Here is a 27171-nt window from a genome sequence, read left to right as displayed (position 1 = left end):
CAGATGTACAAGCTGTTTGGCTGGAACTCTGCAAGCTTATTACCAGTCTTGGGCATTTTCTTAATTTCTAATTCCTAACAGGAAATAAAAAGAGGGGGAACAAAGTCATTAAGGGGGCATACGCAACGATTTCAGAAGAATAGACTGAACATACACAATATACCCTTTCCCCGATTATGAGCGAAAGAGGCTGTTATAAAGTCATAGAAATAGTAATTTGAGAGGGCAATTTATTCTGTTTACATGGAAAAGAGAACACTAGTATCTTCATCTACAAATACAAAGCAGGTCTACAAAACAGCACCTCACATGAAGCCCCCAAAACAGGGAATGGGAGGAAACTGTGGAATAAGCATGGTGGGAGGGACGTCCTTGGCCCGTTCCTGATCTTAGCGGAAATGCTTTCAGGGTTTCACTGAGAATGAGGTTTGCTGTGGGTTTGTCATTTATAGCCTTTATGATGTTGGGCAAAGTTCCCTCTTTGACTACTTTCTGGAGCGTTTTTACTGTGAGTGAGTGATGAGCTTTGTCAAAGCTTTTTCTGCATCTGAGACAGAGAACATAAAGAGCAACAGACGCCTGTGGGCTGCTTCCCACAGCCACACTCGGCGCGGCGTCTTGGTTTACACACCGTGCATACGTTGGTTGACAGCAGGCTCCCTCGACTCGAGCGTCCTCTGGTTCCTTGGTGGGAAGGCAGCGTTTGTTGGCTTTGGGGCCTCAACTGGTTTGTCATCAATTTTGCATTTAGGGAAATACCACAAATCCTACCAACTAAGTCCGTCAACCCTTCTCTTGAGACGAGAGCTGTGTTACTGGACTTAGTAGCTAACAATCCACATGGGGGTGGTTTGAACTCATTAATATTAAATAAAATTTAAAATCCAGCCCTCTCATCTCTGGCCACATTCCTAGGGGCCACCTGTGTCCGATGGGGGGCAATCCAACGGGACAGCACTGGGCAAGGGGAGCCCCTGCCCTTCGGTGCCTCTGTTGCTGCCTTGAACACAAGCCTTCATCATTCCCATGGTCGCTCTTCACAGGGAGCCCCAAACAGCAAGCACACTGCTTGTGTTCACTGAGGGGCACGGACACGCTCCTCCTCCCACTGGGGGGGCGTCTCCTGACACTCGGGTTCTCTCCTCAGGGTCAGCTGGTGACCAAGGACTACCCGCCCCATGCCCTGGCCGTCATCGGGCTGCTTGTGGCCGCCTCCACCATGTGCATCCCGCTCGGGGCCCTGGGCACGCTCATCACACGCCGCCTCAAGCGAGGAGACACAGCCCCTGTGGCCTGAGAGCCGGGTGCCCCGGGACCTACACCAGCCGCTCTATTCCAGCCCCTCACCCAAAGGTGGGTGCATCGGCTGCTGCCAGAAATCCCAACTCCAGACCCTCTCGGCCTGCTGTCTTCTTGCCAATCAGGAAGGTGAGGAGGTGACTCCCTGATGAGGAGCCCCGTCCTGCCCACCAGGCGGCCCTGTGTCACCTCCACGATCCCAGTCACACCCCGCAACCAGAGGCAGGATTCCCACAGCGAGTCTGGAAGGTGGCTGTTTGATGGCAGCAAAGTCCAACAAGCAGGGTGCACTGTGAACTGAAATTTGACTTTAATTTTTATTAAATAAAATTTCAGCATTTTTTTTCTGAAGAAATCTCAAAATATTAGAGGGCATTCATTTGTAGAGAAGTTGGGAAAAGGAGTTTTCAGTGCCTAAGATGACAAATCTCAATGTCATCAGAGCAAAATGAGTTCTACTTTCAGTCACGGTGAGCCTGCAATCAACTGTGTTCTTCCCTGAGAGGATGGGCTGGCCATAAAGAGGGGCTTTGCTCAGGGCTCACACAGGAGGTCACGATTCCCTCACCTGCGGCCTCTCCACGAACAACCCCAAACCCCAGTGTCTCAGAGCCCTCACCAGCTGCCAGAACCACTGCAAGGATGAAAGTGAAGCCAACTTTCCCACAGGCCTAAGGTAATATTTGGACATAACGACCAGCTCTTTACAGGAAAGGCCATGATCACAAGTTAGTGTTAATTTACCTGTACGTAAGTCTTCCAAAATGTAAAGAGAGGCTCTGTTTGAGACCAGTCTTTCTAAAGTGAAGACACCGTATTTATGACACGGCGTTAGTTCACCATGCAAACATCTGCTTTTAACCTGTAACAGTAAGCAGGTCAAGGTCACTCTGACTTGAGAGGGTCCCTTCCTGTTCTAACATTCCTGAATCCCATGATCGCAGTGAAGCACAGGAAGGTTCTTTGGGTACATTGTACAGACATCTTTAAAGACACTTAAACACTCACCTGGGACATCGGCTGGAGATGGCTTTTCTTTTAAAACTTTTTATTTTCATGCTATAAACTTCCAGCTTCACCTGATGCCCAGTTATAGAAAGACCATTTGGAGATGTGGGGTAAGCTGGAGAGTCACATGTAGATCAATGAAGTTAGGACAGACCCTCATCCCAGATACAAAAATAAACCCCAAATGACCTTAAAGACTGAATTAAATATAAGACATGACACCATAAGATGCAGAGAACACAGGCAAAACATTCTCTTGGCATAAACCACACCAATATTTTCTTAGGTTAGTTTCCCAAGGCAATAGAGATAAAAGCGAAAATAAAATAGGGCCTAATCAAACGTATAAGCTGTTGCACAGCAAAAGGAAACCATAAACAAAACAAAAAGACAACCTATGGACTGGGAGAAAATATTTCCAAATGTTACTAACAAGGGCTTAATTTCCAAAATTTACAGATAGCTCATACAACTCAACAGTAATACAGCAACCTAACCCAACACTGAGCAGAAGACCTAGACAGACATCTCTCCAAAGACAGCGTACAGATGGCCGATATGCACATGGAAAGGTGCTCAACATCAGAAATCATGAGAGAGATGCAAATCAAAACTACAGTGAAAACATCACATGGGTGAGGATGCCCGTCACTGACAAGTCTGCAAATAACAAATGCGGGGAGGGTGTAGCAAAAAGGGGCCTCCTACACTCTTGGTGGGAGTGTTCACTGCTGCAGCCACCGTGGAGACCAGTATGGAGGTTCCTCACAAAACCAGAGTTGCCAGATCACCTAGCAATCCCACTCCTGGGCATACATCCAGGCAAAACTAGAATTCAAAATGATGCATGCACCCGTATGTTCTTGCCAGCACTATCACAGCAGCCAAGACCTGGGAGCAACCTCAATGTCCATCAGCAGATGAATGGAGAAAGATGTGGCACGTATATGCAGTGGAAGATCACTGAGCCACAAAAAAGGACAAAATAATGCCGTTTACAGCAACAGGGATGGACCTAGAGATTCACACTATGCAAGTGAGAAAGAGAAAGGCAAATATCATGATATCGCTTGTAAGTGGAAGCTAGAACACAACACAGAGGAACTCATTACGAAACAGAAACACTCAGAGAACCGACTTGTGGTCACCAAGAGGGAGGGATGGTGGCCGAAGGATGGCCTGGGGGTCTGGGACTACTATGTACAGGATGGACAAACAGCACGGTCCTACCGAAGGACACAGGGAACTGTATTCTACATCCTGTGATAAACCGCGATAGGAAAAAAAACCACTCGGCTTTAAAATGTATGATTTACGTACCACATCTAGTCAGTCCTGTGAGTTCTCATCAGAGGGTTCTTCAGTGTCCAGACCCCTCAGCTGTCAAGGCTTGAAGAGTGGACACGCTCGACAGAAAATACACCAGAGTCTGCTCCTACCACCTTCCAGCTCGGGCCCCACCTCAGCCCTCAGTCACGATCCTTAAACAGAGGCACCCCTCCGGGCTTGTTCGTCAGCTGGGCGTCTCAGCCCCAAATGCCAGGGTCCTTGGGAGCGTGGACAAATTCTGTCCTCAAGCAGCACCACACTCACAGTGCTTGGGCCTCGGTGGTCCTCCACCACAGTGTCCCTGCCAGCCCGCCGGGCGCACTTAAAACTCCTGGTGCGCGGGCCACCCCGGAACCTGAGAACCGGTGCCCTACTGGAGAGAGATGGGGAATGGGCCACCCCTGGGACCTGAGAACCGGCGCCCTACTGGAGAGAGAGGGGGAATGGGTCAAACATTCAGGCGCATTAACATCAAAAGTGACCTTTAAAAGTCTGAGAGCACTTTTGAGCACAGAAAAGTCACTTCTCCAAAATAATTTCTGCTCACAAAAGTCAAACACAGAAGAACCATTATTATAGACTAATGTGCTCCAGATGAAACTGTCTCCAGTTTCAGTTCAGTTTTATCCTGGTTTCTAAGAACTGCATGAAGAGCAGAACATTTCACAGTCATCCTCTTAAACCACTAGTCCTGTTTCAAAGAAGCCTTTCCTGGCTGTTTTCTAGGGACTGCACCCGAGCAGTCATCTTGCCATCCGTCCACCCTCCTCCAGGAAGCCGAAGGAAGAAGGCACACTCCATCCCCGCACGCTCAGCGGCACCATGACATCAGCACCAGGCAGGGGCTCTGTGAGCTTCCCACTTACACTAAGCACACCAACTCCTAGGGCTAAAAAGTCAGGCAGGGAAATATTGTGTTTTTAGCCACCGTCATAATAAAACCCTAAACAGGTATCTCTCTCGGTCTTTTTGGTCATTTATGGAATGTCGTTTCGAAATCTCTAAACACAAGTTTTTCCCCTCATTATGTAAACATACTACCTAATTTTGGAAAAAAAAGGAAAATAAAGGAACAGAGAATCTGTCTGATCTCTCTTTCATGTTTGCTTCCTCCTATGCACTGAAGCCACACCAGTGCAGTAGTGTGGGAGGGTCATCACCTGAGAACAGGGTCAGATGGTAACAGAAAGGGCAGCATCCCAAAGAAAAATCAGGGAAATAATTCTAATTTGCTGGATTTAAGCAGAATGTAAGCTCTTCTGAATTGCTGCAGAATCTTTCCAATCCTTCTGAGAGAGAGGTCCTGGGCAATCTGCCCACCTCAGGATCCCTTGTTGGCTGAGGCCACAAGAACCCACTCACTAGGCCTGGGTGTGACCTTGGAACTGCCCTGGGGTGGAAAGGGTGTGTTACCTACTGTGTTAGATTTTTTTTATAACTTGTTGTACATAAAAATTTGTGGCTATTGCATTTTATAGACAGAAAAGCTGGGGAAAAGAACTCACCCTACATTTTCTACCGAACATTCAAGGAAAGAAAGAAAGAGAGAGAGTGACCGGTTTAAAAAATCCTTTTGCAAGGCAAAAAGTGCATCTACAAATATGAAATTCTCAACCAGAACTTTCTGACCCGTCTCTTCAGGTCAATCTCATGTCCTTTGGCTACTGCACGTGGGCAGTAGCCAAAGGACAGGATCCACCTTCATGGAGTCTGAAAACCAGCCCTGGGGAGGTTCTAGGGACAGTTCCGGTCCCTGGACTTGATCGCTATCAGATTCTAGAAGGGAAGAGAAACAATAATAGATAATAAATGATACGATCACAGACTGCAGTCTTTTCTAAAAAGGAAATAAACGAGCCTGGTGATGGTGTGAGAGGGACAATGCGTAATATCAAGTGGCTGAGGAGGAGAGGTGGGGCCTGAATTTTGGAGAATGAACTGTAGTTGCTGGAATTGCTGGAAGGTCCATCCAGGCAGAGGCAGTAGCCGTGCAAAGGCCCGCAGGGAGGAGGAGCAGAAAGGAGGCCTGCAGCTGGACTGGGGAGGAGAGTGATGGTGGGTGGGCTTAGGGAGCAGAGGGGGACCAGGTCAGATGAGGCCTGGTAGCCATGACAATGAGGTGGCATTTTCTTCAGAGAGCAGCAAAATCTCACCCGAGGGCCTTAACGTGGGGCCCTGGGTCACCCAGCTGACACTGGAAGATCACTGGTAGCTGTGGAGAAGGGACCGGAGGGGCTATAAACGGGGGTACGAGCCCATGGGAGAGACGGGGTTGGGGTGGACACTGACAGGAGTAACTGGTGGGTCTGAGGTGTATTTTGGAGGGGAGAGCTGCTAAGACTTGCTTAGGGACAGGATGCATAGTTGAAAGAAGGAGACGGATATAATGTCACACTTACTGGGTGGATGTTGGTGGCATTTTCTGAGATGGAGAAAGCTGGGCATGGAACCAGCCAGTCTACAGAGTACAAATCAAGAGCCCTGGGTTGGGGGCGGGGGGGGGAAACACCTCTGCTAGACTGCATTAAGTTTGAGGCGACTGTGCATCAGGGGGGGAATATGTGGTAGGCTGAACATTAGAATCTAAGCTTTGGGAAAGATCCAATCTAGAGGCATATTTTTGGGAATCACAGTATAAATATAAATATAAATCAACCCGGGTTTCTAAACAGCATCACCAGGGGCGAGTGTGTACGTGGAGAAGAGGGCTTAGGGCGGAAGGCTACAAAAACGCCAGTTTGCAGACACAGCCACGGCTTCCTTTCCATTCTTCTCACAGAAGAGGGGGTATGTGTGCCTCCCCAGGCATCTGAATGGGCTTCTGAGTGATCCGACCAGGGAACCTGGTGGAAGGGACGCCCTCTGACATCAGAGGCTCGACCACACAAGCTTCCACCTGGATTAGTGGACCCCTCACTCGGGCCGCCCGAGGCTGCAGAGCCGCGTGGAGGCGCTGAGCTAACAGAACCAGTGGCGCCCGCCTCTGGCCTCCCTTGTGTAGCGCCAGACCAACCTGGACCAGGAAGAGCAGCCCCTCTGTCAGCTAATAGACCCCCGTCAGCGCCCCCTGGGTCACAGGAATCACCCAGCTGAGCTCACACCCAGCTTTGACTCCTGACTCACAACACTGTGAGACTACCTTCCAGTAAGAGGAAACCAGAACATAGAGAAGACATCAACGGGTGAGACTGTGGAGTAGAGAACCCAGGAGGAGGTGTGCTCCCAGAAGCTCAGATAGAAGGACATCTCCAGGTCTCCTAGACACGACTGACGACCTGTACTTTCTACTTCTCATCTCAGAATCTACACTTAAATCCGACTGTAACAGGAGATCAATTTAGGACACAAAATGTAAGATGATATTTTAATGGATGATACTGTAGCTCTGTACAGCAAGAAAAATAAATACACAAAAGGCATGCATCTGGGCCTTGGGCTAAAACAAAAAGGAAAGACAAAGTCATGCTCAGAATGGTTAAAGGAAGTGCTAAGAACAAACAGGCCATCTAACCAGTTCAGCCAGGACCAGGGCATTCGTGGTGATAATTACACATGTCACAACAACTCATTAACTGTTCCGCTCCCCGCAGTGAAACCCCGTTCATGGCGCCTCTGCATGACGTCCAACCCAGAGGACGGGAGCTGGACCTCGAGGAAGACCTTCCGCCTGTAGACTTACCTGGGCTTCTCAGCAGGTGTGTGTGTGCATCCGTGTGGTGATCTTAGCGAACTGCCGTGTGGATGAGAATCAAAAAATGTGCAGAGACCAAGTTCAACACTCAAGTGAGGTCCAAATACAAATCCGAGCCCACGTTTCTCAACTCCAAGGCCAAGTGATTGCTCTCATGCACGCCTTACCCAAAATCAATTTCACAGGATGCTCTGTAGATAAAAAAATCCCACAGACCAAAAATTCTGGTGCTGCTGTGTTATACACACCCCTCTCTAGCAGTCACTTTTCAAACCTCTGACAAGCCCAAGAGTTGAGACAACTGTGACTTTAATCTGATGTCTGCAAATGGCTCTCACCTCAGATCCCTATTGTCAAAAAAACAAAAACAGCTATGAGTACCCAAGACTCGGGTTACTGAAAAACACCCTCCGGAGAACCCTCCGGCCCACAGACTGAGGAGCCGGGGCCCCGAGCTCAGGGCAGAGCCAGGCCACCCTGCAAGAGGCATCAGAGTGAGGACGCGTTCTCGGCAGTGGAGAAGCCCGACGCCCCAGGGAGTGGAGGGAGCCTGCAGCCCAACAGGCGGTGCTGTACTACAGGGCGGGGGAGTCGGCAGGCTCTCTGCTGCCTCTCCCAGGAACCACGCAGGACAAGAAAACTGGACCACGTGTCAGGTCACAGCACACAGTCTCTCCCGGGCTGCGCTCCTCCATCCCGCACTTCAGGTTTGGCCACGAGACCTGCTCTGACCAATGAAATGTGAGCAGAAGGGGCTGTCACCTTCAAGTGGAAATGTCTCCCTTTCCTTCCTGCCAGGACAACTGGTCATGTTCCCGTGTGAAGCTGTTCCATCACGGGGCCCCAGGATGCAGATGGCACGTCACAGAGCTGCAGCAGACCCTTCAAGGACACACAGAAGCAGTGAGAAATAAGCCTTTTTTTTTTATGCCCTTGAGAGCTGGGAAGAAGCTTCCAGGTGGAAGCTTGTGTGGCTCATTTGTTACCTCAGCATAATCTGATCTACCTGGACAGACACAGACCCTTTCCTTACTTTACAGGGAGGAAAAAAGACCTAAGAGGTGAAAAGATCAAAAGTATGTCAAAAGGATGCCCCCACCTTGGAGTTGAGCCATGTGGCCATACCCAGGCACAAGCGGTGGGAGTGGATGTTTGGTAAATTCAACACCACTGCAAGTACACACTTCTTTCACCAAAAGTCACAAGAAAACGAAGAGAGAAGTCACCGACACCAACAGAGAATTCCTCTACAAACAAGTATTCCAACAAATCTTTAAGGACAAGCAATCTTACAGACAATTCAGAAGCCCCAAAGGCACAGCACAGGGAACACCCGATTCTCACCAGCTCTGAGTCACGACCTTGGATTGCTCCCCTCCTTCCAGGCTACGTGGCCAGGCTCGCAGAGAGGCCCTGCCCTGTACCCGTGCCCCGCGCGGTCCCCTCCCCGAGTGCGCTGACCCAGTGACTTGTTTCTAGTGCAGAGAAGAAGGCACGTGTGAGAGATGAGAGGACACTTCGGAGATGAGGTTCAAGAAGACTGTGACTTACGGGCTTTGATGAACCAAACTGCCAAGATGGAGAGGCCTATGTGGCAAAGAACATAATGTTTTAAAGATAATAATGACCGTGCGCTGCTTTGCATGATTCTTAAAATTCTGAAATAAAAAAGAATATCCCTTTGAAGACAAGGTATAGGAATGACACCAACATTAGTTAGAAAAGAATATGTCATTTTATTTTCACTTACAGATGAGACAGTACATGAATTTAGGAATAAAATTACTGCAGGTTTCTGAAATATTGACACCTCAAGGTCTAACACACCAACATTAGCCCATTCACTGCAAAACAGCCACATTAGCATTCAGATTTGGTCTTTGTCATGGTTGTTGAAATAAGTTCTTAATGTGAAATGCCCAGTAGCATCTGACGATCCATCACAGTAGACATAAACCGAGTTTTGATATTTTCTCTTTGGAACAAATGATGCTTATTTACAAGTTAAGAGTAGGCAGTTCTAATTACTTACCCTATTGTGAGTGTTAATGACTGACTGTAAGCTACAGAGGGTTTTCCAGCTATTATTTCCTTTAGAGTTTCTAAAAGCAACAACTCTTATTAATGTTTATAAACGATAATGTTGGGAAAAAAGGTGATGTTAAAATCAAGGCGCTTTTTAGAGATATTTAAGGACAACAAAAGGTATTACCATTGGAAAAAAAAACTGTACATAATTTTCAACCACAACACAAATATTGCAGCGGTATTTAATCGAACTATTATAAAATAATGGCAATTACACTATCTTAGATACTTCCTAGTTTTTAAACCTCATAATTACAATTTCAATATACAGTTTCCGACTTATTAATTAGAACTATGCACAGCTTCTAAAGCGTATTTTTCAGGTTTATTTCTGCACATAAATTAAAGCTGTCAGTTGGTCCTTGATCTGGAGAGCGATGACTACCTGGAAGCACTGAATTTCAGACACACTTACTGATGCAACAAAAATAATCACAGAGTGAAAAGCGCCAACACTGCCGTGTGTGCACAAGCAGCTGCTGCCTCCAAGGGCAACACAGAACTCGGCATGAGCCGCGCTCAGGGACCTGCATGTCTCGAAGAAAGACCCAGGAAAGCACAGGGGCCAGGAGGGAGGGGCTGACCAACCGCGGCTGCTCCCACACCGGGGCAATCCTCAAGACCGAGGCGGCTTTGGACCTCTAGCATGAGGAATAGACTTTACATTCGCTGATTTCATTTACACCTTTTAAAAAAGATAGAGTACATCTGAAACTTTTCTCATCACACTTAAACTGCACAGTTCAAACTGACTGAACTCGTAAGGCGGTCCAACTAGAACTCGAGAGGAACACCTCCTTCCTGCTATGTAGTCATGGACGATTTCGTCCAACTACCTGATCTATGTAGATTTACATGTTATGAACAGACTAGTTAGCTTATCATTAAGCTGTTAAGAAAAGTCCAAAGGTATATGGAAAAGTAAGCCTGCTAATAGCAACTGCTTTTACAGTGACCATAAACTGAGCTACAAAAATAATTTCACTGTTTCAAATGAGGGAAGAAGCTAGATTTTTTAAATATACTACTCATTCTGCAATGGCTGATTCAACTGACGATGTATAGGTTCCTTCCATTCTGTGAGCTGAATTCAGGTTACATTTTAATTATAGACTAGCTTCAAATTGTAAATATAACTATCCCAACAGTAAAGAGATCATCAAGGCAGTTAACACCAGATCAACTCTAAGTCATCACCCCACACCCAGCACAAGATGTGTTCCTGGATAAACGATTTACAAAGACCTCGGCTGCCGTGGAAAGCGGGTCAGTAAAGACTCCAGTTCTGCATAATGGAATCTTCCAGGCCAAGCCGCTTTCCACAGACACAAATTCAGTCTATCTTTTCTTTTTGGACCAATCTGGGAGCATCAACAAAGTCTTTGCCATTGTAAAGAATAATAAAAAATGTTCCGATGCTTGCGACTCCCCAGAAGAGCACATAGGCCAGTGTTTCTGTCCAGGTGTCACCTGTTGATTTTAAAAAACAAAATACTGATAAATAACAAGCCATTTTATTGACACTAGTTCCAGCTTTCAGCTGTTTAGCACATCTTGACAGCATTCAAGTTTACAAACACATCCAAAGGAAAACATAAGAACTCTCAGTTAAGGTTTGAACCAGTGGTTCTCTGACTCTGGCTGGCTTGAGAATCTTCTTCAGGGCTGGAAACAGTGTCAGCGGCGGGGCTCATCCCCAGCCTGTGTGCTTTGGCAGGGCTGGAGCAGGGCCCCCAAAGCTGCATTTCTCAAAAGTTCCAAGATTATGCTGATTCTACTGGTTAAGGGACTACATCTGAGAACCACTTGACAACACTTCCCTGGTGACTCAGACGTTAAAGAAGCCACCTGCAGTGCAGGAGAGCCGGGTTCGATCCCTGGGTTGGGAAGATCCCCTGGAGAAGGGAATGGCAACCCCCTCCAGTATTCTTGGGCTTCCTTTGTGCTCAGCTGGTAAAGAATCTGCCTGCAATGTGGGAGACCTGGGTTCGATTCCTGGGTCAGGAAGATCCCCTGCAGACAGGCAAGGCTACCCACTTCAGTATTCTGGACTAGAAAATTCCATGCACTGTATAGTCCATGGGGTTGCAAAGAGTTGGACACGACTGAGCGACTTTCACTAAAAACCAAAGAAGGGGCTAGAAATCAAACACTGTCACATCTACCACCACAAAGATCATTACGTTACAACAACTGACATCACAGATCACTATCCACAGCATCCAGTCCGTCTTCACTTGTGCAACATTCACACTTGTACAGTTGCTGATTCTGACAGCTCTGGGTTTTAAAGGTCTTTCTGGATAAAGAGAAAGGCAGTTCCTCAAAAGTCCACCCTGGGTTGCTCCCCAAAGGGATGATCCATTTGTTCCGGCTGAGTCTCGGTCCTGGCATCCCTGCTTTTGCAGACACTCTATAGGGAAATGTGCGTATATAAAAAGACCGAGATTAACAAAGCTAACTCAACAGTGAGTGGCTCCCAGGAAAGGCATCCACCGGGCAGTGTGTTAAAGAAAGAAGTCAGAGGACCGAGGGCGTGGACTGAACTGTGAGCAACACAGTCCGCTGGTCCCTCATTTTCCTCCCTGCCCCAAACGTGACGTAGGCCCCCGTCCCGGCACACAGCGATGCTGCACTCGAGACGCCCTGGCCTGTTTTCGTCCTGTGAGAGTTCTTACATTTTCAAACAGCTGCAAAAACAGTGTGCAAGAGAGACCATATGTAGCTTGCAGAATCGAAAATACTCATTGTCTGGCTCTTTTCGGAAAACATACGCTAACCTCTGCCCTAGAGTAACAGGAGGGCAGCTCCTTCCTATGTCGTGACCACCTTCACTGCTGAACACTCGGGGATTACAGAGACGAACAGGTTCCGAGCCACCCCTGAAGAAGCTGGCAGAATTAGTGAGGGGGGTGAACAGGAGGCCTTAATCCAGGAAACTTTTGCTGAGGGCTTCCTGTACCCAGTATCCTTGCCTGGGAAATCCCATGGACAGAGGAGTCTGGTGGGCTACAGTCCATGGGGTCACAAAGAGTCAGACACGGCTGAGGCAACTTAGCACGCACGCCCTGTGTCCTAGGCACAGGAGGTAAAACAGTAAGACAGGTCTCTGCCTTCAAAAGGTTGCTGATGTACTCTGAAAGATGAGCAAGGATGCAAAGCATTACCACTCTACCAAACTAGAAACACCACGGGGTGCTGGGACAGCACGGGGCAGAGCGCCTCCGAAGATGAATCCCCCAGTGCTTATGCGGTTAGGAGAGGGAAGAGGGAGGGATACACCGCACTGTGGAGCCCAGAAAGGGGGAGCCAAGGTCTGTGCAGGGGAGCAAAGGGACACTCGAGAAGGGAGCCTGTCAGCCCAGCGGCACCCTTCAGAGTGCCCGAGGCTGCACCTCCAAGCAAAACACAGCATCACAGACTCATTCTCAGAGCGCTGAACAGCACTAAATAAGCAGCTAAGGAACTAACCCCATTAACTTAGCGACACAGGCAAACACTGAGGGAAAAAGAAAACCAGCAACATTCCTGTCTGTTAGCTCAGGTTCCTAGGCAATGCTTCTATTTAAATTTAGTAAGTAAGGTATTAATCTATAATACTATTGACTTGCCCAACAACAGGTGGTTGGTTACATAAACTATACATCCATCAACGGAATACTTTGCAGCCATTCAAAATAAAAGACATGGGGAAATATTTATACTGCTCGGTGAAAAAACCAGTACAAAAAAGTTTATAGGATCTGCGTTTTGAAAAAAAAATACACACCTATAAAGATTAAAACATCAAAATGTTAAGAGTAATTAGCTTATCTCTGAAAGGAAAGGTGATAACATTTTCTTTTTTGTCTAACTGTATTTTCTGTAATTACTATGTATTACTTTGGTAATGAGAAAAAAAAAAAGAGCTCAAGTGGAAAAAAACACACTATCAAGCTACCGAGTATACACTTTCCTTCCTGTCATCTAAGGACTCACCTCACCTGCTCCCTTTACTCATTCAGTTTAACAGGGACACACCACGTACTGAGCAGGCACAGACGTAAGATGCTATACAGGAAAGATCAACATTCTAAAAGATGAATGTGAAATCAGTGCAGACTTACCAGCCATCAGCAAACAGATAATGCACATGGAAAAGGCAACAACCATGATGATAGGCAGCTGGAAAAGGAAACAGAGAGAGAAACCGTCACGTAAGATGCTAATCGCGGCTGTAAAATCAGCTTTCCCTGAAAGACAACAGAACCCGTCTACATCTAATACACAAGATACCTTTCTTTCAGAAAAAGTCATTAGAGTTTTGATCATAACTGCCCAAATCTTCAAACAGATTAAAAGATCTGAAGAAAGAGGAGGGAGGTCACCCAGATGTGTACTCAGACTCTAGGCCCCCCACTCCAGGACACCCTGCCTGCTCGCATGAAACCCGAGAGAGGCTCTTGCAAAGTCTGGTGAATGAGTCAGAAACGAGAGACGTGTCAAAAACATACAGATTTCTACATCACAAGTTTGCCTCCAGCAATCCCTGAACCTCAGGGGGAGCAGAGTCTCCCTGAAACGAGAGACCCTCACAACTGTTCCACGTCTGTGCTCTCACTTAAACAGCATCTGCAGCTGGACATCTAGGTGCTTCCGCGTCTTGGCTATCATAAACGGCGCTGCGATGGACGCCGGGGTGCGTGTCTTTTGGAACTGTGGTTTCTCGGGGCATATGCCCAACAGTGGGGCTGCTGGGTCATATGGCAGATCGTTCCTAGTTTTTTAAGGACTGCATGCTTTTCTCCATAATGGCTATGCAGGTAACATTCCTGCCAGCAGTGAAAGAGGGCTCCCTTTCCTCCATATCCTCTCCAGCATTAACTGTTTATAGATTTTTTAAAATGTGGTACATATATACAACAGAGTATTACTCAGCCATAAAAAAAAAGAACAAATTTGAATCAGTTCTAGTGAGGTGGATGAACCCAGAGACTGTTCTACAGAGTGAAGTCAGAAAGAGAAAAACAAATGCTGTGTATGAACCCATATACGTGGAATCTAGGAAAATGGTACCGATGAACCTATCTGCCGGGCAGGAAATACAGATGGAGAGGACGGGCACGTGGGCGCAGTCGGGGAGGGAGAGGGTGGGACGGGCGGAGAAAGCAGCACTGATGTGCACACACGATCATGTGTAGAATGGAGCTGGTGGCGAGCTGCTGGGAGCCACAGGGAGCCCAGCCGGCCCTCTGTGCTGACCTGGAGGGGGCCGGATGGGGAAGGGAGGGAGGCGCAGCAGAGACGGGCTTTATGTATAATTATGGCTGATTCACGCTGCTGTACAGCAGAAACCAAGACAGCACTGTAAAAGTTAACAAAACAAAACAAAGGAGCTGCAAAAGACAGTCAAGTTCGAGAGAAGACAACATTCCAAAGTTACCCCACTCTTCTCCCTGATCTGCTCCTTGGGGCAACGTAAGTATTTATATTCCATTTAGAACAACACATATTGTTTTATGTCAAGGGGAGTTGGACCGTCTGTACCTTCAGTCATAATGCTATTAACAACTTAAAAAACATAAAAGGTTTCTTACAGCCAGGAATTTCAGATCTCTTGGAACACTTAAAGGACTATGAGATTCTAATTCATCCACTGAATAGTTCCCAAGAAATAAGTCTATGGAATCCTAGAAGAGAAAAAAAGGGAAACAGTAACTCCCCAATTAGGTATGGGGAACAGTACAAAGATACAGCCACCAAATAACCACAAATTAGCATCAGAAAACAAACTTACTTGTCTAAATCCATCAGAAAAGTTGTTCTTGTAATACCGTATTAGTGAGTTCCAGCCATCCATTATAAGTCCCAACTGAGTTCTCTTCCCAGTTCTGGTTAAATAAGAGGTTAAGTTTTGAATCACAGATTTGCATATTAAATTCTCACACTGTTTATGGCCAATAAGTACGTGGTATGGAGATAAGTAAATTGTAAAGATTTCTTTTTTACAATTCCTGAATATATAAAGGAGACATGTCACAAAAGAAAGCAGTACTGAGTCCAAAAAATGTGCATCCTCTTTCTAAAGCCTTACACAGTAGACACAGAGAGGAAACACGCTCAGTTCCCCTTGCAAAGACAAGAAGCAAGAAGAGAAACACAGCCCAGGCTAAGCAGTATAAAGCAAACAGACTAGAAACCTTATCTTGCTCCCAGGGAATCCATACGGCAGAAAAAGACCCAACCACATCTGTAACAAATTCACAGAGTTCCAACCTCTCACTCCCCAGTACGCTCCTTGAAACCAGCCCCAGCATCACGCGGGCACAGTCCCAGGCCCCTCCCCGACCTGCTGCAGGGCCTGGGGTGAGTCAGGTGCACAGCAGGTGGCTGAGAGGAGCTGAGGCGCCATGGCGCTCAACCCCACTGTGCACCAGCATCACCCAGGGGCGCCACAAAGCCACCGGTGCCTGGGCCTCCTCTCCCCCGAGTCCCAGCTGACGGTCTGGAACGAGGCCCAGGCACCAGTGGGTGCTCTTGGGTAAAAGCTGCGCGAGCGGTCTGCCAAGCACCGGAGCTGTGCAGCCCTGGACTGACGCGGTTTCAGCGCGGCTTGCCTGGTAAAGTCCGTCTTCAAGGCGCCGGTTCCCGCGTACTGTTTGGCACAAGCATTTGCGTTGTCAGCCCAGGCTGTGGAGGGGAGAGGAAAAATCAGTTAGTAATCATTGACACCAATGCTCTGAGTCCAAAATATTTACTTCAAAATCTGAATAACCTTGCCTCTGTTCAAGAAATGACCTACCATTTTTGTAAATCTTCTCAAATTCATCTTGTTCTTCGAGCTTTTGTCCCACATGCAAAACTCCTAGTCTCTGCAACAAGAGTCATACCCATGTTTACATGCTACAGATTTCAGCACGTGTGATTTAGAACACAAAGCATAGTCTCCACAGAGTCTCACGTGGTTGCTGGCTTCAGCCAGGAGATGTCTTCCTTGTACGCGTGGACCACAGCCCTCTCCTGCTCGGCCCGGCTGCAAAGCCTCTCTCTGGGCTCCCATCCGCCCACAGCCCCTCTCTCCCCTGAGCCCCAGACCACAGCACCGGCGGCAGAATTGTGTAAACCCAGAGACAGGGGCAGAGGTAAAGGCGGGAGTATGCAGTCAGTGCTCCCTCCTTCCCTGCCACCACCCCCAACCTCCCACCACCTGGACCCTCTGCCCGCCTCACAATTCACCACCCAGACTGCTGCCCTCCACACTTACCCTAGCCAGGGGCCTTTGAGAACCAGAGGAATGCTACCTCCCTCCCTCCCCACAAACTGCACAGAAGCACGGCCCTTTGCATGTCATCTCAGGACTCCGGGCAGCCCGAGTCCCTCCATGGACTCCCCTTTGGAGCTCACTGACCACAGATTAGGGACTCCTACCTTGGTCTTTGTTTCGGGCCCGCAAGCCTCTTAGAACCACTATCCTCACTGCTCGCCTTGGATGAGCCCTCCCTCACTCCCCCAGCACAGGGCCTGCCCACGCCGGTGACCGGCCCTCTCTGGAAGGGGACAGGCACAGCTGGAGGCCCGTCAGCGGGCCCTGAGGCTGGAGAAGCTCCTGCCCGAAGGCTCTCTGCAGGTTGCTGAGCTTGTATAGGACTGTTTTTAGCATGTAAATTAGTTAAATACAGATTACAGAACCCAGTCCAATAGATTCCTGTTAACCAGCCTTGGAAATAACCAGTCCCTATATGGTTTCTATTGAAAAATATCCTCTGAAGTAAATCCATCAGACTGACAAGGACTCAGTATCACACAAGCTGGAGTACTCAAAGGCGGTGAGCACGCCTTCAGCATGAGTACGTGAGGATTCGGGGAGGGATTTTACTCCACAATTCTTCCCCAAGTTCCACAGAATTGCCATAAACAAAGACAAATTCTTACAAATGATTTAGGCGGAAACCATTTGGGATGCATTCTGTTTGCTCCCTACAACAAACAGGACTGCGGTCCGAAAATCTAGGCTGTATGTATTTTTAACTCCATATATAAACAAAAGAAACTATTTATACCTACTCTTTCTCAAAAACAGTCACACTGGTGAAGCAAAGCTGTGTCACGAGTATTTCCCTGGGTGTTAACATCCCTTGCCGACAATAAAAGAGATGCAAACAAAACAACTTAAGAGGTGCTACTCTGTACCGTTAGAAAAGAAAACATTCCTCAATAAAAACAATGCTAGCAAGACTCTTTTCTTATTGCTGGCTAGTGTTAGGGTAAACTGGTGCAACCCCCTTGGAGAGTGTGCATGCATGCCAAGTTGCTTCAGCGAGTCAAACGCTTTGCAACCCGCCAGGCTCCTCTGTCCATGGGATTCTCCAGGCAAGAATGCTGCAGTGGGGTGCCATGCTCTCCTCCAGGGGACCTTCCCAACCCCGGAGTCAAACCCACGTCTCTCTCGTCTCCTGCACTGGCAAGCGGGGCCACGTGGGAAGCCCCTTGGAAAGCAGAAATTCTCTTTAACCCAGAACGAGTTAACTTGAAGGAAATAATTCAAGCTAATAATATACACAGGTGTATTCTCTACAATCTCATCTATAAGCCAAAAATGTAGCAACCTAAATGGCTTAGTGAATTACAGCACACCAGTACAACTCTTAAAAAACTATAATGCTAGAGCAAAAGAGCAGACTTTACAACCGTATACACACACTGACCGCGGGCACGCACAAACTATACCCATGGATGCCAAGACACAAAACCACAAAGAGCTGGGTTAGGGTGGGGGCATATGAATGTGTTTATTATTGGTTTTCAAAAATTGTTTACTTAATAGAAGAAAAAAAGCATGCGCACCTGAAGCTGGGCCTGAAGTGAACGGCGAGCCAGCAGACTCTGGATCACATTGGTTCGGTCCAGACAGTCCATGCAGTTGCTGCGGAACACGCCCTCCTGGGTACTCAGCACCACGCCGGCTGGGTCTACTAGAAAATAACTAAAACATATTTGTATAAACACTCTCATACCAAAGCCAGCCAAGCGATCTTCCCAACCCAGGGATCGAACCCAGGTCTCCCATGCTGCAGGCAGGTTCTTTCCCAGCTGAGCCACAAGCGAAGCCCAAGAATACTGGGGTGGGTAGCAGGGGATCTTCCCCACCCAGTAATCAAACCAGGGTCTTCTGCATTGCAGGCGGATTCTTCTCTGAGCTATCAGAGAAGCCCTCCCACTAAGGACAGTCCTCTTATAACACAGGTCTATGTCAGAAACATTATTAAAGCCGGTAAATTAAAGGACAGACAGGAAATGTACAGTTCAGGTATATTTGATTACCAAGGACCAAAAGGAAGTTTGAACAGAACAGGCAAGACAGACTCTATCTCAAAACAATTGCAGCATCAAGGTCACTTCACCCAACAGATGTGAAAAAGGAGGTGGGAGTATTGTAACAGATGCAATGGGCAACACCATGTCTCCCCAAGGCCGGAAGAGGGCTTCCTTTGACGTAGCAACTATGACCCGCTCCTCAGTCCCTGTGCTGCATCACGACTCCCGGAGTTGTTCATTAGAAATGAACGTGCTTGATCTTCATTTTTAGCAAACAACTCAGAAATAAACTGAATAAGAATCTCCGAAGAAAGGATTGGATATTGTGCATTAAAAACATTTACAAATCCCTTCTTCAAATGGCTAATATATGCAAATAGTACATAGTTTATAGGGTATAATAGGGTATTACTTGAAAAATCTGCTTTACTTTCTCCCCCGAATCACCCAGATGTCTGCACTGGAGCCAAACACAGTTACAAGTTCCTGTGGGTCTGTCATTTTTAACAATACATTCAGATAATTTTATGAACCCCCAAATTTTACAACATATAGTGTGGTGGTGAGGAGCATAGACTTTGCCAGAAAAGTTTGCTAGCCTTAGTTCCTAGGCAAGTTACTAGCTATGTAATTTTAAGTAAATAACCTAATTTCTCAGAGCCTGTATTTTTTCATCCACAAAGTGGAGATGGCAGCACCACTAACAGGCTGCTCTACAGTTCAATGAGATCGTGTATAATGCATACAAAGCGCTTGGCAGAGGGTATGGGACGAAAAATACGATGAATACTAAACAGTATTAAATTAACCACAGTTACTCCCTAAAATCAAAAAGTGAAGGGGAAATACAGTAGATTCACCACAGGCTAAAAATCACGACCTTAAAAAACATGGGCTTAAGGGATTTCCCTGGCAGTCCAGTGGTTAAGACTCCATGTTTCCAATGCAGGGGACATGAGTTAGGTCCCTGGTCAGGGAACTAAGATACCATATGTCAGGACGCAAAAAAAAAAAACACCCAGCTTAAAAGAATGTGTTTAGACTAAAGATATACCAGAGGTTCCTTCCAAACCAGTGAGGTTCAATCAGAGTATGTATACATAGAGTGCATGTGAGTGTTGGCACCCCATTTTCAGTCAGTCGCGTCTGACTCTCTGCGACCCCATGAACCGCAGCACGCCAGGCCTCCCTGTCCATCACCAACTCCTGGAGTCCACCCAAACCCATGTCCATCGAGTTGATGATGCCATCCGACCATCTCATCCTCTGTCGTCCCCTTCTCCTCCTGCCCTCAATCTTTCCCAGCATCAGGGTCTTTTCAAATGAGTCAGCTCTTCACATCAGGTGGCCAAAGTACTGGAGTTTCAGCCTCAACATTAGTCCTTCCAATGAACACCCAGGACTGATCTCCTTTAGGATGGACTGGTTGGATTTCCTTGCAGTCCAAGGGACTCTCAAGAGAGTCTTCAACACCACAGTTCAAAAGCATCAATTCTTCGGCACTCAGGTTTCTTTATAGTCCAACTCTCACATCCATACATGACCACTGGAAAAACCATAGCCTTGACTAGATGGACCTTTGTTGACAAAGTAATGTCTCTAATGCTTATAAAATAAATACTACCTATTTTATAAAGATTACTTCTTAAACTACAGAACAGGTCTAAGAGATAAGTATTATTATCTCCACTTTTCAGATGGAGAAATCAAGGCTTGAAGATAACTAACTTGCTCCTGTTCACACGGCTAATAAGAGGCAAACTGAGATTTCAAACACTCTGGATAGGGCCCCAAAGCCCAGATTCTTTCCACTTTCCCCCAAAACCCTGAGAACAAATGTGCAGAGAGGTCTGAACGTCACAGTTTCGTGAAAGGGGTCTACTGTCCCTGTGGAACATGGTGACCACAATGGACACAGATTTTGGCGTCAATCTCTCCTTTCTTAACTCTTGTGGGGCTGCAATTAACAGGTGAACTCAAGGAAACACCCCCCGACAATGTTTGTCTACACCCCAGTAATGATACAGGTCAACCCCTCTACACTAGCTATGCTCAAAACAAAACCTCATGGGGAAGGGGTGGGGGTGGGGGAAAAAGGCAGATTAAACTAACTATAGCTGGGATTACTGGAGAAGGAAATGGCAACCCACTCCAGGATTGGCCCAACCCACTCCCAATCCAGTACTCTTGCCTGGAAAACCCCATGGACGGAGGAGCCTGGTAGACTACAGTCCATGGGGTCACAAAGAGTCAGACACAACTGAGCGACATCACTTTTCTTTCATTACCAATATAGAGACTCTCAAAGATTTTAAAAAACATGAAACAAAAGGTTGTAATTAAAGAGAAGGCAGAGGCAATTCTTGGAGAAGGAAATGGCAACCCACTCCACTATTCTTGCCTGGAGAATTCAATGGACAGAGGAGCCTGGTGGGCCACAGTCCATGAGGTTGCATAGAGCTGGACATGACTAAGTGATTTAGCAGCAGGTATTACTTAATATGTACAAAAATATTTTTTTCTTACAGCTGAGCAAATAACTATAGGAGAAGCTTTACTATGTTACCATGAAACTGAAATTCACACAGTACATTTGGCTTGCCAGGATTAGAACTATAAAGGCAAAAACAAAATAAGACTAGCTTCCAGATTCCTACTTCTGGCTCTAAAACAGGTCAAGACTGATATGCACAGAGTACAGTCCATCTATGAAGCCACACAGTAATTTACACCTTAACACACCTAAGTACCATAAAGATATTTAGACCCTTCAGTCCATTATCCTACCCTGAAGAACTTAAGAAACAATTTAACGGAAGTAAAACTATATTTATACCCAGTGATTCACTGAAGCAGTCTTTGAGGGAAGGAAGAGAAAAGGAAATGAACCAGATGCCCAATGTGAAGAAGAGCGTTCAGCTAACTGTGCTATGACACAGTGGAACACGGCAAAGCCACTACATGCTGACATTACAGTCTTGGCAGGCTAACGACAAAAAGTAACAGAACATTTAGTGAAAAGAACTGAACATAAAACAGTAGCAAACTATCTTTAATTGTGTTAAACTTTGTAAATGTGTAGAAGATAATACATAAAAATATGAAAATACCTAGACCTGGGTCATTTTTAAGATTTTTAAAATACTTAAAAATCACCAAGCCTAATCTTTCAGGAAAAAAACACAAACTAAAAATGAGAGCAGACCAGTGGTATGAACCTAGTGAACTACAGGTCTGCTAGCTAATGCATAACATATGTGATTAATGTATGCACCTATCTCATCCCTCAATTTCCACAGAGAAATAGCAGAACTTACCTTAATTCATCTTGCATTTCTGCTACTTGATCCAATAAAATACTTAGCCGATCCCACCTCATATTTTTACATTCCTTATGGAAGTCAAAGGCAATGTACCTAACAAAACAAAAGATATTCAGAAAGTGACTGAAAATTAATCATTTTTTCTTTAGTAATACCTCATAAGCTGATCTTCCTCTCCAAATACATTTCACCTAGGAACATACATTTACCCTGGGTTTACCACTATACATACACACACACAGAGGCATGCACAGATGTGCTGACCTTCTCATGCTCATATCTACTGAAGGAAAACAATACACACTAGTATCTTTACATGTTTTTCTAGGGGCCCTAAGATAGGAGTCAATAAGCCTAGCAAAAGGCACAGCAATGAGGCCTGTTAATACAAAGTAGCCTGTCCAGCTGAGCTATCTGCTGTGTGTTTACTCTCTGCCCCGGGTGCAAGAATAGGGCCCCTTTCTGATTTTCCTATCAATCAAGATATTCCAAATGGTCAAACTCGATTCAGGCCAAGGAGGGCTGGACTGTGTTGCGTGCTTGAGGCTGTGAGAAGAACAGAAACAGGATGGTCCCTACTCCGGTTGTTACTTGTTCACCCTGCCAAAATATTCACTTTATCAACAGCCACACATCACACACGCAAGTGGTAGAGAGAACTTTCTGATCTGTCAACCAGGAATGGGTTGTTTTCAGTCATCTGATATTTAAGAGGCATAAATCTCAAAGCTGGAACACATCTAACAGTGAAGGTGTCCTCCTAGGAATTGAAAATGCTGCCCCTTGAGGGGGAGAAGAAAATCATTAACCACCTCCTGAAACTCAAGAGAGGAAGAAGAATGCAAAGAACCCGGGCACCAGGGTAGCTGACGATTCTCACACAAGCCACTTTCACCCAACTTCCTGTTCAAGCATCAAGTCAAGTCATGGAGGACGAGGACCAGAAGGACACTACACTGTCCTCAACAGAGCAAAATTCAGGTTAGGCGCCCGCTCTCGTGTGACTTCCGGGCTCCAACGGCTGAAGGGACAACAAACACCAATACAGGGTGGGCTTCCAGCAGGTCAAGAGCGTGGTTCTCTCACCTCAGCGGTTATCTCAGGGCACAAGAGGGGCCTTAGGCATTACCATAAAAACAGAGGTTAGCCAACTGTGGGGCCTTGTTGTTGCTGAGTCGCATCCGACTCTTTTGCAACCCCACGGACTGTAGCCCGCCAGGCTCCCCTGTCCATGGGGTTCTCCATACTAGAGTGGGTTACCATTTCCTTCTACAGAGGGACCTTACACATTAGCATAAAGACAGAAGTTAGCCAACTGTGAGCTAGACTTCGGGCAGACTGAGAGTGGGGGAAGCACTTTCAAAGGCAGCTCCATTAAAACTGGTGGCATCATATTTATTTTTGGAGAGCTCTGATCATGGCCATAGACTCCTCTGAAGAATTTAAGTGGCTCATTAGCACCTAAATGCATTTGGATTCTTCAGCTTACATCCTTCTAAAATTATGTTTGTGTCTCTCAGAATATGTCTTACATCATTGTATTTCGGTAACAATAGCTTTAGGGCTTCACTTCCGAGTGCACTGGAACACCAAGGGCACAACTTTAGACTGACATATGCCTCAAGTTCTCAAAGTTAGTTTCTGCTGCAAACCCGCCTACAGAAACCCTCTGAAACACAGAAAGGGTCTCATCCAGGGGTGTAACCCAGCAACCAGGAGATAAACTTGCTAGAATATATGATACATGCTGGACTTTAAACCCAGAGATTCTGATTTTTCGGGTCTTAGATATATTCTGAGTAATTCCTCTGAAAATTTTAAGGCACATCTTGGACAGGAATCACTTCTCTGATACATGCAAAGTGTGTCTGGGCAGGTCCCACTGTGAGAAGGCAGAAATGTGCATGAAGCAAGGGTCTGAAGAATTTGCTAGAGTTTTTGAGTTGGATAAAACAAACTTAATTTCTTCCCCAAAGGTTCATTATGTCCTAATTTTGTTTTGTCCCCAAATAACCCAGTACTATTTCTTTGAAAGCTTTCCCCACTGCCTGTGACCATTTCCTACCAGAGTACACCCCCATCTCCTAGCCCAGATTCTGGATGCAGGACGCTCCAAATGGGCTGACTCATCAGCCTGCACATGACACAGGGCAACTACTAATGTTTTAGGATCCCCCTCTTTTCTGACAGAGCTTCAGAGAATTTCTAACTGTTGTCTGGTGACTGACAGGAGAGACAAGCTGCCGCTCCAGACAAGGCCACCACACAAGAGTAAATGGCTCCAGCTTGTGTGGGGTCAGGACCAGGCAGAGGTGAGGAACTTAAAGACCCAATGGCTGTGGCAACAAAAAGCCTCAAGGCGAGGATTTCAACCAAAATTCAAATTAAATTATTTGTTAAATTATTGTTAAATTATTTTAAATTGTTAAATTATTGTTAAATTAAATTACTGTTAAATTATTCTGTACAAATGAGCTCATTTATAAGTAGAGTCATGGATGTAGAAAACAAACTTACGGCTACCAGGGGATATGGGCTGGCAGGGGATAAACTGGTAGATTGGGACTGATATATACACACTACAATATATAAAGAGATAAAACTAGTAAGAACCTGCTGTGTAGCAAAGGGAACCAAGGAACTCTACTCAGGATTCTGTAATGGCCTATGTGGAAAAAGAATCTTAAAAAAAAGAAGAGTGGATATAGGTATGTGTGTAATTGACTCACCCTGCTATATACCTGAAACTAACACAACACTGTGAATCAACTGTACTCCCAGTAAAAATGAAAAAAGAAGTTATCCTGCAACATGAGTTATGTCAGAGAAAATTTCAAGCAAACAAAATCACGCTTTAAAAACAACTGAAATGTGTCTAGAGAGAGATCTGTGTACTTGCATGTACGTGAAGTGCACACGTGCCTGAAAGGCCCAACAACAGATTCCAGTGGGTACCTGATCATTCCGTTCCCCAAGGAAGACACCATTGTTGCAAACGCCTGTTCAAGCGGCTTCTCTGAGCCCTTCTGATTTACCTGTAAAAATTAAAACCAGCACAGCTTTAAGTTTAATTAAAAGGAGATAGTGACATGAGCAAAATGGCAGACTATGACGCTTTAAGCTCTTGTACCTTCACAAAAACATCGGAGAAAAGAGATGCTGTCTAAACCAAATTTGTAGGAACTCTGGAAAACAATCAAAGGTTTCTAGCAACCAAGGAGAGGTCCAATCAAGATAAAGCCATCTTCAAAACTGGAGGACAGTTTTGTAGCATTTTCTTGCCCTTGCCTTACCCTTTCCCAGTGCAGTGACAATCAGCTTAAGCAGCAGCACCACTTCTCAGTCCCCCTCCTCTAACTGGAGGGAGCAGAGGAGAACTGATTTGCAAACTATGGTGTATGTTTTGTTCTGATCTGAAGGAGTGACTCGGCCGTCTCTGTCCTGCATAAATGTGAACACAGGCAGGGAAAGTGGTAAACACTGTTCATATAAGCTGCAAGAGGACTAAAAACCAGCAGATGCCTAGGGCAAGATATTTCAGGTGGTGACATAAAAAAAGACCATCTAAAGCTGCAGAAGCAGCTGGGGTGTTAATGATGACTCTTTGGGAAATTAGGATATTAAAAAACAGCCACATTCGTGGAGGGTTTTAGAAAGCCCTGTGCATACCCAAGCAAGATGCACACTCTGAAAAATCCTAAAAAGACCTTAAGGCTTCACCTCAAGCTAATCCCTAGGTTCCGAGCAAGCCTAACTAAACACGTGAAGGACTGCTCCACCACAGAACCAGTCAGCAGAAATTGGGAGATGGGTTTGTTCTCTTTTTTGGTTTTTCCTTTGTCTATTTCAGGGCCTGATACTCAAGGAAATTTCTATCACACTGTTAGCTGAACACAAGCAAGCTAAAAGAATAGAGACTTTAGTGAGCATACACAAGGAACAGTCTTTGCAAAAATAGTTTGGAAAAGTCTCAAAACAGATGGATTACTATAGCATTCAACAATCAAAACAAAACAGGAAACCCCTAGGAAAGAAGAATCTGACTTCCTGAGTTACTGTATTATGTATATCCAATAGCCTGTTTTCAACAACAAAAAAATCATAAGGTATACAAAAAAAAAAAGACAAAGCTTAGTTAATGAAAAAGGATAAACTGACAGAAATCATCTCTATAGAAGCCCTATTTATAAAGAACTTTCAAAACAACTGTCCTAAATATGCTCAGAGCTAAATGAAAACACAGACAAAGAAGTAAAGGAAATCAGGAAAACAGTATATGAAAAAAAATGAGAAGATCAAAGAAACAAGAATTATTCTAAGGAACCACACAGTAAGTCTGGAGTTGAGAACTACAAAAGGGAAACTAAAAATTCACTAAAGGAGTTCAACAGCACATTTGGGCAGGAAGAAAAAAGAATCAGCAAACTTGAAGATAGAACAAATGAAATAATCAAGTTGAAGGAGCAGAAAGAAAAAAGAATCAGAAAACTGAACAGAGTCTAGGGGACTTGGAACACCACTGAACACACAATATATTCACTATAGGAGTCCTAGAAAAAGGAGAGAAAGGGCCAGAGAGGTTATAAAGAGAAAATGGCAAAACAACTTCCCAAATTTGATGAAATATAGAGATCTTCAAATCCAAGAGGTATCCAATCTCCAGATATGACAAATCCAAAGAAATTCACATCAGATATTATAATAGAACTACTTAAAGACAAAGAGAGATCTTAAAACCAGCAAGAGAGAAAGGACTCATCACATACAAGTGATTCTGAGTAGAATTATATGCCAATTTCTCTTCAGAAACCTTAGAGGCCAGACGGCCACAAGATGGTCTATTGATGTACTGAAAGGAAAAAAAAAGGACTGTCAACCAAGAATTCTATATCTGGCAAAACTGTAATTCAAAAATGAGAAATTAAGATAGTCTTAATTTTAAAAAAAGCTGAGGGAATTGGTAGCTCAGCTGGTAAAGAATCTGCCTGCAATGAAGGAACCCCTGGTTTGATTCCTGGGTCAGGAAGATCCCCTGGAGAAAGGATAGGCTATCCACTCCAGTGTTCTTGGGCTTCCTTGGTGGCTCAGACAGTAAAGAATCCACCTGCAATGCGGGAGACCTGGGTTCGATCCCTGGGT

General features: G+C 45.7%; 2 protein-coding genes across 6 annotated transcripts in view; one reads left to right on the top strand and one right to left on the bottom strand.

Annotated features, from left to right (window-relative positions):
* SLC6A20 (solute carrier family 6 member 20) overlaps positions 1 to 4720 on the top strand; it is a 55692-nt gene extending 50972 nt beyond the window's left edge. For 3 of the 4 annotated variants that reach the window (XM_027523421.1, XM_027523423.1, XM_027523422.1), the window contains exon 11: positions 1148 to 4720. In XM_027523421.1, the coding sequence (XP_027379222.1) occupies positions 1148 to 1297 (150 nt within the window). In that variant the 3' untranslated portion in view covers positions 1298 to 4720. The remainder of the gene's footprint in view (positions 1 to 1147) is intronic. The other variant, XR_003507839.1, reaches the window with a different exon arrangement.
* Positions 4721 to 9039: 4319 nt separating this feature from the next.
* SACM1L (SAC1 like phosphatidylinositide phosphatase) overlaps positions 9040 to 27171 on the bottom strand; it is a 53227-nt gene continuing 35095 nt past the window's right edge. For both annotated transcript variants that reach the window (XM_027523424.1, XM_027523425.1), the window contains 9 exons: positions 24988 to 25067; positions 22027 to 22125; positions 18239 to 18377; positions 16197 to 16266; positions 16012 to 16084; positions 15192 to 15285; positions 14992 to 15084; positions 13522 to 13579; positions 9040 to 10885 (listed from right to left, as the gene is read on the bottom strand). In XM_027523424.1, the coding sequence (XP_027379225.1) occupies positions 10749 to 10885; positions 13522 to 13579; positions 14992 to 15084; positions 15192 to 15285; positions 16012 to 16084; positions 16197 to 16266; positions 18239 to 18377; positions 22027 to 22125; positions 24988 to 25067 (843 nt within the window). In that variant the 3' untranslated portion in view covers positions 9040 to 10748. The remainder of the gene's footprint in view (positions 10886 to 13521; positions 13580 to 14991; positions 15085 to 15191; positions 15286 to 16011; positions 16085 to 16196; positions 16267 to 18238; positions 18378 to 22026; positions 22126 to 24987; positions 25068 to 27171) is intronic.

Source organism: Bos indicus x Bos taurus, chromosome 22 (genome assembly GCF_003369695.1).
Source record: "Bos indicus x Bos taurus breed Angus x Brahman F1 hybrid chromosome 22, Bos_hybrid_MaternalHap_v2.0, whole genome shotgun sequence".
In the NCBI taxonomy this organism is placed as follows: domain Eukaryota; kingdom Metazoa; phylum Chordata; class Mammalia; order Artiodactyla; family Bovidae; genus Bos; species Bos indicus x Bos taurus.
Note: the sequence above shows the minus strand (reverse complement) of the source record. Positions and strands in the feature narration are given on the sequence as shown.